Here is an 11,716-nt window from a genome sequence, read left to right as displayed (position 1 = left end):
CTACATTACGTTTTATTTGTTTAATAGATGCTATTGTTAATAGAGTTAAAGCTGATGTTACTTTGAATTATCAGTAGACCTAATAATCGGAAAGTGGTTATGTTCGTATGCGTGTTGGGAGGGGGGTTTCGCGCGCTACTAATGTGGCCCGAGAGCGCTGGGGGGCGGCAACCCAAAAAAAGTTTTTGGCCACCACTGGTTTTGAGAGAGGCGGGAGTAAGAATCAGAATGTCAAAAGGAAGTGGAAGAGAAAAAATGAGGGACCTGATGAATGCATTTGGTTATTTTAAAATTGAAATTCAGGGACGCGAAGAATAAGCACTTGAGAGAAGTGATTGCAGAAAGGCTTTCATATATATAGGCATAGAGATCTTCGAGTGCAATATGCAGACAAGGCCATATTGTCTGAAGATAACACAGAAATTATTTTGAAGGGCTGATGAATGCACTGGATAGAAAAGAGACAGAACTACAAAATACGTGGGTTGAAGGGTATAATTTAGATCTGACAAGTATTATGAACTCCTAGGTGGTACAGGGTTCAACCAGGTTCTTTTGATCTGATTTTGTAATCAATACCACAATGGAAGAATTCCAAAGAGTACGATCACTGACAAACAAACCCCTCAGATAATCTCAGAAAGGATATACAAAATACTCGACAATAAGTTTTTAACAATTTACTACAGAAATAATAATCAACATTTAGAAAGCTCACTGAAAACTGGATAAATGGGGAAGAAGAAAACATACATTCATCAACAATAAAAATCCCATACACAGCCGCAGTCGCCTACCTAACTATCACACTAAGGCAAAGAGAAAGCGACAAGATAAAGGTAGAACAAATTCTCTCTCAATCACACAATAGTGGTTGACAAAATGGGGAAAAAGGAAATCTTAACCTACTAACAATAATTTCAAAACAATCTTAATACTTCTTAAACATACTTATGCATTTTATCACGAAGGATTATATATGGTAACATGTACAGTCGACAAGAAAAATGGATTCCCAACGGGGAACACTATGCCTCCAAAAGGTTGTCTCTGTTCTGCCTGAAAGAGAACCCTTTCTGGGATCACAGCACGTCCTTGCAATGAACAGGCTAAATTTCCTTACACGAGGAAGACAGCTTATATAATCAAAATAAAGTGGTTAATAGGAGTCTTACGTTTTCTCCACCACTGAAGACCTCTTCACGACTCCAAGGACACAGTGTTATAGGCAGTGGCAGTAATGCATACGACCGTCCTGTACGACATCCTCCAAAGGATCCAAGCAGTAGCAAAGTCTAACTCTCTTCTCCAGCTGCTAAGTACCAAGAGGCTCACAATCCTGGCCTCCAAATCTCAGTCCAGAACTCCAGCTCATGAAGGTTGAAAGGAGGTCAAAAGTCACACTCCGGAGACACTGCAAGCAGGAGAGCGTTGCTACTAGACTGCCGAAATATCACAGGTCCTTCTCAAATGGAGCCGAATACAGGAGTCCTTTCTCATGATCCAAAGGCGCCCTTGACAGAACAGAGGAACAGGATAAGATGCCGAAAAAACAGGCGACGAACAGCCGAACCATCATGCATGAAAAATAAAAACAAACTTCATGGGCGGAGTATCAATTATGTAACAACAACCGTTAAAGGGAGGAAAACACCCAAATCCAGCTTTCAAGGGAGTACTGGACTAAATTTACAACTACAAAACTTTAAACGAAATAAAAGTATTCAAGAAACATTAAATTATAAATAAAATTTAATTAATTTATAATACCTCCCCACCAAAAGGAAAAAAAAATAATTTATTATTTTTTTTTAAAGAGCAATGAAGTAAGCGGAAAATTTTAAACATACTCAAATTCAAGAATTACTTCACACAAACAAACAAAAACACACAAACAGAAAAACAAGTCAATACCTGAAAAGGAAAGTCATCAGAAAAAAAAATATATATATATATATATAAATATATATATATATATATATATATATATATATATATATATATATATATATATATATATATATATTACTGATGAAATGACCTAGAAAGCACATCAGGTATAACATTATCCTTACCAGCTATATGCCTAATTTGAATATCGTACTCCTGCATGAACAAACTCCACCTAAGTAGTCTCATATTCTTGTCCTTAAAACGCTGAATGAAAACTAGGGGATTATGGTCTGTATAGATCATAACTGGGTAAAGTGAAGAACTCAGGTATGCTGAAAAATGGGTTAAAACCTTTATTAGACACAAGGCTTCTTTTTCGATCGTGGAATATTTCGTCTCTGCCGGTGACAATTTTCTTGAAAAGTACGCTACGGGGAGAACATTCCCTGAGTCATCTTCCTGAAGAAGAACGGCTCCAAGACCGACGTCACTTGCATCTGTAGCTAATCTAAAAGGCAAATCAAAATTTGGGGATTGCAATAAAGGATAACTAATTAATACAGCCTTCAGTTTTTCAAAAGCCTCCTGACACTCTTTAGTCCATACGAACTTTACGTTTTTCCTTAACAAATTTGTTAACGGAGTTGCAATTTCTGAAAAATTCTTAATGAATCATCGGTAATACCCGACCATACCTAAAAAACGTCTAACCCCTCTTCTGTTCTGGGGAGCGGGAAAATCTGTTACTGCTTCAACATTTGCTCTCTTGGGAGCAACTTTGCCCAAACCTACTTCATGGCCAAGATAAATGACCTTTGCTTGAGCAAAATCGCTTTTCTTCAGATTCACAACGAGACCAGCCTTCCTTAGCGCCTGAAACAAGGCCTCCAGTCTTTCGAGGTGCGTCTCCCAGTCATCACTAAATATAATCAAATCGTCAATATAAACGATACAACCTTCCAACTCCTGTGTAATACGGTTCATTAGCCTTTGGAACGTAGCGGCCGCATTCTTCATTCCAAACGGCATGACTTTGCATTCATAAAGGCCGTCGCCAGTTACAAAAGCTGAAATTTGTCTAGCCCTTGGTGAAAGACCAATCTGCCAATAACCTTTCAAAAGGTCGAGTTTCGTAATAAATTTGGCTGATCCCACTCTGTCTATGCAATCCTCTACCCTAGGCAAAGGGAAGGAATCTGTTTTCGTCACTGCGTTAACTTTTCTATAATCAAAACAGAGGCGGTGTTGACCACCTTCTTTCTTGACTAACACTACCGGAGAACTCCAGGGGCTACAACTAGGTTCAATTAAATCATGGTCAAGCATGTATCTAACCTCCTCCTGCACAATGTTCCTTTTTAAAGGATGAAGCCTATATGGACATTGTTTAATAGGCTTCGAGTCTCCTATGTCCACATCATGTTCCAGAATAGTTGTTCTACCCGGTGCTTCCTGAAATAAATCTCTGTAATTGTCAATTAAACTAATTAAAGATTCTGATTTCTCAGAGTCCAAATGTTGAAACTTAATAGCAATATTATTCAAAATATCAGTATTACTGCACAAAGTATCAGGATTAATAGACATTTTCTCATTAACCATTGGATCTACTACTTCTGCATTAACCAAAGAAATTGGATCTACTTCTACTGAATCTACCTCTTCTGTTTTCCTATCAACAAACTGTTTCAGCATGTTAACATGACATATCCTAGACTTGCGCCTTTTAGTGGGAGTCTCAATCAAATAATTTACGTCATTCAATTTTCTTAGTACTTTCCACGGTCCAGAAAACTGTGCTTTGAGAGGGTTACCTGGAAGAGGTAGTAACCCAAGCACATGGTCCCCGGGCTTAAATACCCAAACCTTAGTCCCAACATCGTAATGAGCCTTCATTACAGCTTGGCTTCTGAACAGGTTTTGTTGTGCAAAGGCCCAAGCTTTCCTTAACTTTTCTTGCAAACCAGACACATAGTCCAACACATTAACTTCGGGAGCCTCCCCTTCCCAATGTTCCCTCACTACTTCAAGGGGACCATGCACACTATGGCCAAACACAAAATCAAAAGGAGAGAACCCCAGAGTTTCATTTGGTACCGAACGAATAGCAAACAGTGCGAATGGGACCTCTTTATCCCATTCGTTACCAGTTTCAATACAAAACTTTTTAATCACCGATTTCAGCGTTTGGTGAAACCGTTCCACCTGCCCTTGGCTCTCTGGGTGATAGGGAGATGAGGTTACATGGTGAACCCCTAACTCAGACATTTTCTTTCTGAAAAACCTGCTCGTAAAATTTGTGCCACAATCAGACTGTAAGGTCTTAGGAATACTGAATTTTGTGAAGAAACTAACCAAAGCCTCTACTATTTTCTCACTCCTTATACTTCTCAGAGGGATTGCCTCAGGGAAACGAGTCACCCTATCAACCATCGTCAACAGATATTCATTTCCTCCACGCGTCCGCGGAAGTGGGCCCACTACATCTATCACTATCTCCCCGACTGAAGGCACTGGGATAAGTGGTGCCTTAGGGATTTTCTGATTTGGCTTCCCCACGAGCTGGCACACCTTACACGAAAGCACATGCCTTTTAATATCACGACGCATCTGGGGCCAGAAAAAATATTGCGCCAACTTCTGGAAAGTCTTCCGTACCCCAAAATGCCCTGCAAGATTATGTTCATGACTAAGGTACAATAACCTACTTCTATATTTTTCTGGTATTACTAACTGCCTCACTACTTCTACCTGATCAGCGGGTACATTTAGTGACCTACTAGCCCTGTAGATTAAACCATTCTCCTTCAAAAACACAGGTTTAGAGACATCTTTACAATCATTAATTTCTAACACCCTAAACTCATTCTGCTGTGCTTCCTTAAAAGCTTTCGCATCCCAGTCAATGCCCTGGAAATTAATATTATCATCATCACTACTAACTATCGTCTCAAAGTCCGACACTTGTTTATCTATAACCTCAGAATCGAGTTCCACATCTGAGAGATCAACCTCTCTAGCTCGAGATCGTGTCATAACAAAAATAGGATTCAAAAAATCATTTTTAGCTTTCTGATCATTAACCAGATCAACCATAGTCAAAATAGGAAATATGTCACACTCGGTGCTTACCGCCAAATCATTTGCAAACAAAATATCAATGTTAGGTACTGGTAAAGAATCCACTACAGCAAAATTTGCACTTCCCTGAAAATAGTCAGTCTCCAAATAAAGTTTCTCTAAGGGATACGACGCCACAGTGTTTGGAAATCCCCCTAGTAAAACAAAATTGTCATTCATGAATACAAAATTATCAGGAACAGACCTCCTTAAGACTAACGACTGCACTGCTCCTGTGTCCCTTAAGATATTCACACTTCTTCCAACTTGTTTAGTATCGTCAGTATAAATTGTCCCTCTCGATATGTACCTTTGAAACCCTAGTCATTTTGATTCATCTTTACGCGGCACTTCTGCAGAAACTAAAGCTACAGGTTCTCTATTTTTTTCCAAGAAGTTCCTTCTAGCAAAACAATCTACTTTGAGATGCCCTCTACGGTTACACCAATGACAAATTACATCAGTCCTCGCGGTTTTCTTATTACTACCACTGCCCCTTCTATTACTATTTACAAAGCTACGTGTTTCGTTACTACCATTCCTACTTTCAGTTTCATCCTTATTCCTTTTCCTATCAAATGCAGAATTGTCAACATAGGTATTGAGATCGGACTGATTTCGGTTATTTCCTCTCTATCCGTTATTCCGAGGAAGAAATCTCTTAGAGTTATTTTCTTTGACACAGTCTTGCCGGTGGGCAAGAGAATACTCATCCGATGCTATCGCTATTTCCTGTAATGAGTCTAACTTTAGTTCATCGAGATGAATTTTAAGATCCCTAACAACCATTCTCTTAAAGTCCTCAACTAAAATTAACTCCTTCAACTTATCAAAAGAGTCCGCTTCTTTTGATTTCATCCAATCATCAAGAAACTGTTCCTTTTTCCTAGCGAATTCAACAAAAGTCATACCGGTCTCTTTCTTGAAATTTCGGAACTTTTGTCGGTATGCTTCCGGGACCAAGTCATAAGCTCTAAGAATGATTGATTTTACAGTGTCATAATCGGATGCTAAGTCTTCACTTAAAGTATTATAAACTCTCTGAGCCTTACCCTTCAATTTACACTGGAGCATAGTAGTCCACATGGCCTTAGGCCAGTTTAATTTTTTAGCAATACGTTCAAATGAAATGAAAAAATCAGGAACATCCTCTTCATTGAACACTGGGACTAACTTTAAAGCATGCATAAGATCAAACCTATTAGAATTACTATTACTATTATTACTAATCATCATCTGTAACCTAATCTCATGTTCTCTTTCTTTACCACGTTCTTCTGCCTTCAACTGTAATGCTTTATATTCTAACTCTTTAATCCTCGCTTGTTGTGATAGGATATTTAACCTCAACTCACTCACGTCATTGTTACTTAGTTCATCTATTTCCTCTGCCTCCCCTTTGCTAATGTCATGACCTCGCTCTGTCTCACCGAATACTACGGCTTCCTTGGAAGTACCCTTGTCACTCTTAGCTACTCTAAGGACCTCACGGAATAACTGACCCTTCCTTATTTCTGTAGGTAATTCTAACTTAAGAAACTCAGCCAAAAACCATAGTTCATCACGCTTAAGGTAAAAAATTTCTTCCTCCCACTCTGGCTTAGCCAAGAACTGCGCTGCCGCTTCGTCTACCCTATCTTCAAAGAACGGCATCTTTCAGGTATAAAGGCAAGAAATACTGAGATCAAATCACTCTGTGACCTAACCCCCACGTATTCCTTTCTGAGACCAACTCCTCAAGGTCAGATTGTCAGTCAGATCCTGGCAAGGTCGCCAATTATTATGAACTCCTAGGTGGTACAGGGTTCAACCAGGTTCTTTTGATCTGATTTTGTAATCAATGCCACAATGGAAGAATTCCAAGGAGTACGATCACTGACAAACAACCCCCTCAGATAATCTCAGAAAGGATATACAAAATACTCGACAATAAGTTTTTAACAATTTACTACAGAAATAATAATCAACATTTAGAAAGCTCACTGAAAACTGGATAAATGGGGAAGAAGAAAACATACATTCATCAACAATAAAAATCCCATACACAGCCGCAGTCGCCTACCTAACTATCACACTAAGGCAAAGAGAAAGCGACAAGATAAAGGTAGAACAAATTCTCTCTCAATCACTCAATAGTGGTTGACAAAAAGGGGGAAAAAGGAAATCTTAACCTACTAACAATAATTTCAAAACAATCTTAATACTTCTTAAACATACTTATGCATTTTATCACGAAGGATTATATATGGTAACATGTACAGTCGACAAGAAAAAATGGATTCCCAACGGGGAACACTATGCCTCCAAAAGGTTGTCTCTGTTCTGCCTGAAAGAGAACCCTTTCTGGGATCACAGCACGTCCTTGCAATGAACAGGCTAAATTTCCTTACACGAGGAAGACAGCTTATATAATCAAAATAAAGTGGTTAATAGGGAGTCTTACGTTTTCTTCACCACTGAAGACCTCTTCACGACTCCAAGGACACAGTGTTATAGGCAGTGGCAGTAATGCATACGACCGTCCTGTACGACATCCTCCAAAGGATCCAAGCAGTAGCAAAGTCTAACTCTCTTCTCCAGCTGCTAAGTACCAAGAGGCTCACAATCCTGGCCTCCAAATCTCAGTCCAGAACTCCAGCTCATGAAGGTTGAAAGGAGGTCAAAAGTCACACTCCGGAGACACTGCAAGCAGGAGAGCGTCGCTACTAGACTGCCGAAATATCACAGGTCCTTCTCAAATGGAGCCGAATACAGGAGTCCTTTCTCATGATCCAAAGGCGCCCTTGACAGAACAGAGGAACAGGATAAGATGCCGAAAAAACAGGCGACGAACAGCCGAACCATCATGCATGAAAAATAAAAACAAACTTCATGGGCGGAGTATCAATTATGTAACAACAACCGTTAAAGGGAGGAAAACACCCAAATCCAGCTTTCAAGGGAGTACTGGACTAAATTTACAACTACAAAACTTTAAACGAAATAAAAGTATTCAAGAAACATTAAATTATAAATAAAATTTAATTAATTTATAATACAAGTCAGTTGAAGTAGTGAAGAAAATGGGAAAGAAGCTTAAGAAGTTAAGAATTGATAGAATGATAACTACGATGCTTCTGAGGTGATTTAGTTGTAAATAGGGAGCTGAATAGAAAATGGCGTTATTTGTGGAAGAAAGGAACGGCCTTGAAGAATGAGCGCAAATGTTATTTGCCCATTTGTACAGAGACAATACTGATTCTGGTGATTATTAGGATTTCTTAGACGAAACATTACTTAGTCTGCCATACACTAAAAAAGTAATACACGTAGGAAGAGCGTTCAGGGTAAGTGCAGCGTGGTTTAGACAAGGAAAAAGATGTATAAATTTAGTTATTTCTCAGAATCAGTTAATAGTGGGCTTTATCAGTAAGATAAAAAAAGTGGATGTAACATATATAAAAACAAACGAATGAAAGAGTTCGTGGCATTTGGATGGATATGAAAAGGTGCAGTGGTATTGAGAATCGAGAAAAATGTATTAATCCATTGGTTTACATCTTTGAGATCAAAACGATTAGTGTTGAGATGCCATTGATCATATTGCTGAAAAGCGTAATTTGATTCCACACAAAAAATAGACCTCTGCACTCGGTCTCGGGTTATTTAGGACTGATAGCTGTGTGTAGCTTCAGCATTTTACATGTGCCGGAAATGTCTGAATTGCGGCAATCAAGTTCACCCAAAAATCTGTAATTGGATTAGCCTTAGTATGTAGAGGACAGGGGAAAAAATAATGTAGCTTTGTTCGCTTATTGCTTTTACTGTTAGCAAAATTATTTGAATCAAGTGTTATTGTATTGATAGCCTCTCTCTCTCTCTCTCTCTCTCTCTCTCTCTCTCTCTCTCTCTCTCTCTCTATATATATATATATATATATATATATATATATATATATATATATATATATATATATATATATATATATATAATCAAGCTACAACCGTCCTTTAATATCAATTCACTCTACCTCGGAAATAATATATTTTCATATATGTTACCGAAGGGGAATTTTAGTTGATAATAAGTCCACCGTCCCGTGGGTCGAACCAGGACGGTGGACTTATTATCAACTAAAAATTCCCCTTCGGTAACATATATGAAAATATATTATTTCCGAGGTAGAGTGAATTGATATTAAAGGACGGTTGTAGCTTTCTGATTGTATATGAATCACGGTGATGTGATAAATAGTCATATATATATATATATATATATATATATATATATATATATATATATATATATATATATATATATTATATATACATATATACTGTATATATATATATATATACGGTATATATATACATATATACATACATATATGTATATATATACTGTATACATTTACATACATATATGTATATATATATACTGTATACATATATATATATATATATATATATATATATATATATATATATATATATATATATATATATATATATATATAGAGAGAGAGAGAGAGAGAGAGAGAGAGAGAGAGAGAGAGAGAGAGAGAGAGAGAGAGAGAGAGTTGTCAGCTATAGTACTGGCACTAAACTTTCAAATCCAGAATTTTCCAACATGAGGGATCAGGCCGATAAATGCAAATGTTCTATTCAGTACAAAGACTTTAAGGTTTTGGGCAGAGCCTCTGATTATAAACTTTTAGCAATTAATGAATCATTGTTTATTAAAAACTGTTTACGATTTTGGTCAGCCCCTCCTCTGCCTCCACACTCAACGGTTGGTCCTTATTCATGTTTTTAACTGTGGTTTTAATGTAACTTATATTGTGTATTTTAATATTTGTCACTTAATTTTATTGTACTAGTTAGGCATCATTACTTGTAGCTTGAAAATGATGCCTGCTGGTTGGCTTCGAAACGTTGCAACTGAATAGATATGACTTTCTTGACCTGTTGGTATATATATATATATATATATATATATATATATATATATATATATATATATATATATATATATATATATATATATATATATATATATATAAGGTTCTTGTGCGTGCACACTCGATGTATGTGTTAACGTGCCTAGCCAATGTGCGTGTACACAATTTAGTAATTTAGTGTGGTGTGGTCACGTGGAAAGAGTGAGTGAATCTCATTTAATGAAGTCACCACGTCCCGGTATATTAATTACTTGATTGCTTTTGACCCCATTGTAAATAACTGCTGAATTGGCAACCTTTATTATTTAATCGCATATCACCGGTGTCGTAAATTAGTTATATCTGATTAAACCTTGTAATTAGCGATGACGCCTGTGCCTTCCCCGCCTGGCCCTTCATGAGAATTTACGTGGTCGTTGCCACGGGTGAAAATCATTTTCGAAGAGCGGGTCAGCAAGACTGTAAATATTGCGTCCATGGGAGAGATTACGCGTAGGTCCGTTATGATACAGCGATAAGGTTTTCTCAATGAATTGTTATCTGACGCAGGGTTTCCACGATTATGGGTCGGGGAGGAGGAGGAAAGAGAGAGCTTTAAGACCTAAGGATTTGGACAAAGGTTGCGGAGATATTGGGGGTGGGCCCGCGAGGGATGTTCTCTCTCTCTCTCTCTCTCTCTCTCTCTCTCTCTCTCTCTCTCTCTCTCTCTCTCGTCGGTAGAGTTCTCGGCTAGCACTCTGCTAGGGTCGAGTTCGAGTCTCCGCCGGCCAATGAAGAATTAGAGGAATTTATCTTTGGTGATAGAAATTCATTTCTCGGTATGATGTGGTTCGGATGCCACAATAAGATGTAGGTTCAGTTGCTAGATAATTGGTTCTTAGCCACGTAAAGTAAGTCTAATCCTTCGGGCCATCCCTAGGAGAGCTGTTAATCAGCTCAGTGGTCTGGTTAAACTAAGGTATACGTAACTTTTCTCTCTCTCTCTCTCTCTCTCTCTCTCTCTCTCTCTCTCTCTCTCTCTCTCTCTGGGGAGGCAAGGATGCGTGTGGTAACTGACTTCATGAAACCTGCCATGATTACAGGTTTTCATCGAAACAAGGTACCTCGTTGTTTTTAACGTAATTTATTTCGTAGAGCAGTGCTAACAGTCACTTAAGGCCGGGAAATACAACGTTATATGCAACATTATTGCGTGTAAATATTTTCGAATGATTTTGGAACGCAATCTGCACTGATATCGATTTATAAAATGAGGACACAACTATCAATTTCCTTTCTTATTTACATGAAATATCTTGGTTTTAACTCTTTCGTTTGTCTTCATATTTCCCCGAGGCGCTGTGTTGACAGAAATCCCAATGCTAATGACTGCGAGTGTAAATCCCAGTGCTAATGACTGCGAGTGTAAATCCCAGCGCTAATGACTGCAAGTGTAAATCCCAGTGCTAATGACTGCGAGTGTAAATCCCAGCGCTAATGACTGCGAGTGTAAATCCCAGCGCTAATGACTGCGAGTGTAAATCCCAGCGCTAATGACCGCGAGTGTAAATCCCAGTGCTAATGACCGCGAGTGTAAATCCCAGTGCTAATGACTTCGAGTGTAAATCCCAGTGCTAATGATTGCGAGTATAAATCCCAGTGCTAATGACCGCGAGTGTAAATCCCAGCGCTAATGACTGCGAGTGTAAATCCCAGTGCTAATGACTGCAAGTGTTTGTAAATGTAAACGAATAGATCTGTGCTTCGGGATATACAAAAATGGAT

General features: G+C 38.2%; 1 protein-coding gene across 1 annotated transcript; it reads right to left on the bottom strand.

The window, feature by feature from the left end:
- Positions 1-2,565: 2,565 nt before the first annotated feature.
- On the bottom strand, positions 2,566-5,193 carry LOC136843465 (uncharacterized). The gene has a single exon (XM_067112001.1). It carries the CDS (start codon positions 5,191-5,193, stop codon positions 2,566-2,568), a length of 2,628 nt encoding a protein of 875 aa, XP_066968102.1.
- Between the last annotated feature and the right edge of the window lie 6,523 nt (positions 5,194-11,716).

Source organism: Macrobrachium rosenbergii, chromosome 11 (assembly GCF_040412425.1).
Source record: "Macrobrachium rosenbergii isolate ZJJX-2024 chromosome 11, ASM4041242v1, whole genome shotgun sequence".
Taxonomy (NCBI): Eukaryota; Metazoa; Arthropoda; class Malacostraca; order Decapoda; family Palaemonidae; genus Macrobrachium; species Macrobrachium rosenbergii.
This window is presented reverse-complemented; position numbering and strand designations above follow the sequence as displayed.

Excerpts from the sequence above, each read along its gene's own strand:
- LOC136843465 (XM_067112001.1), bottom strand. The coding sequence starts at position 5,193 with ATGAATGACAATTTTGTTTTACTAGGGGGATTTCCAAACACTGTGGCG.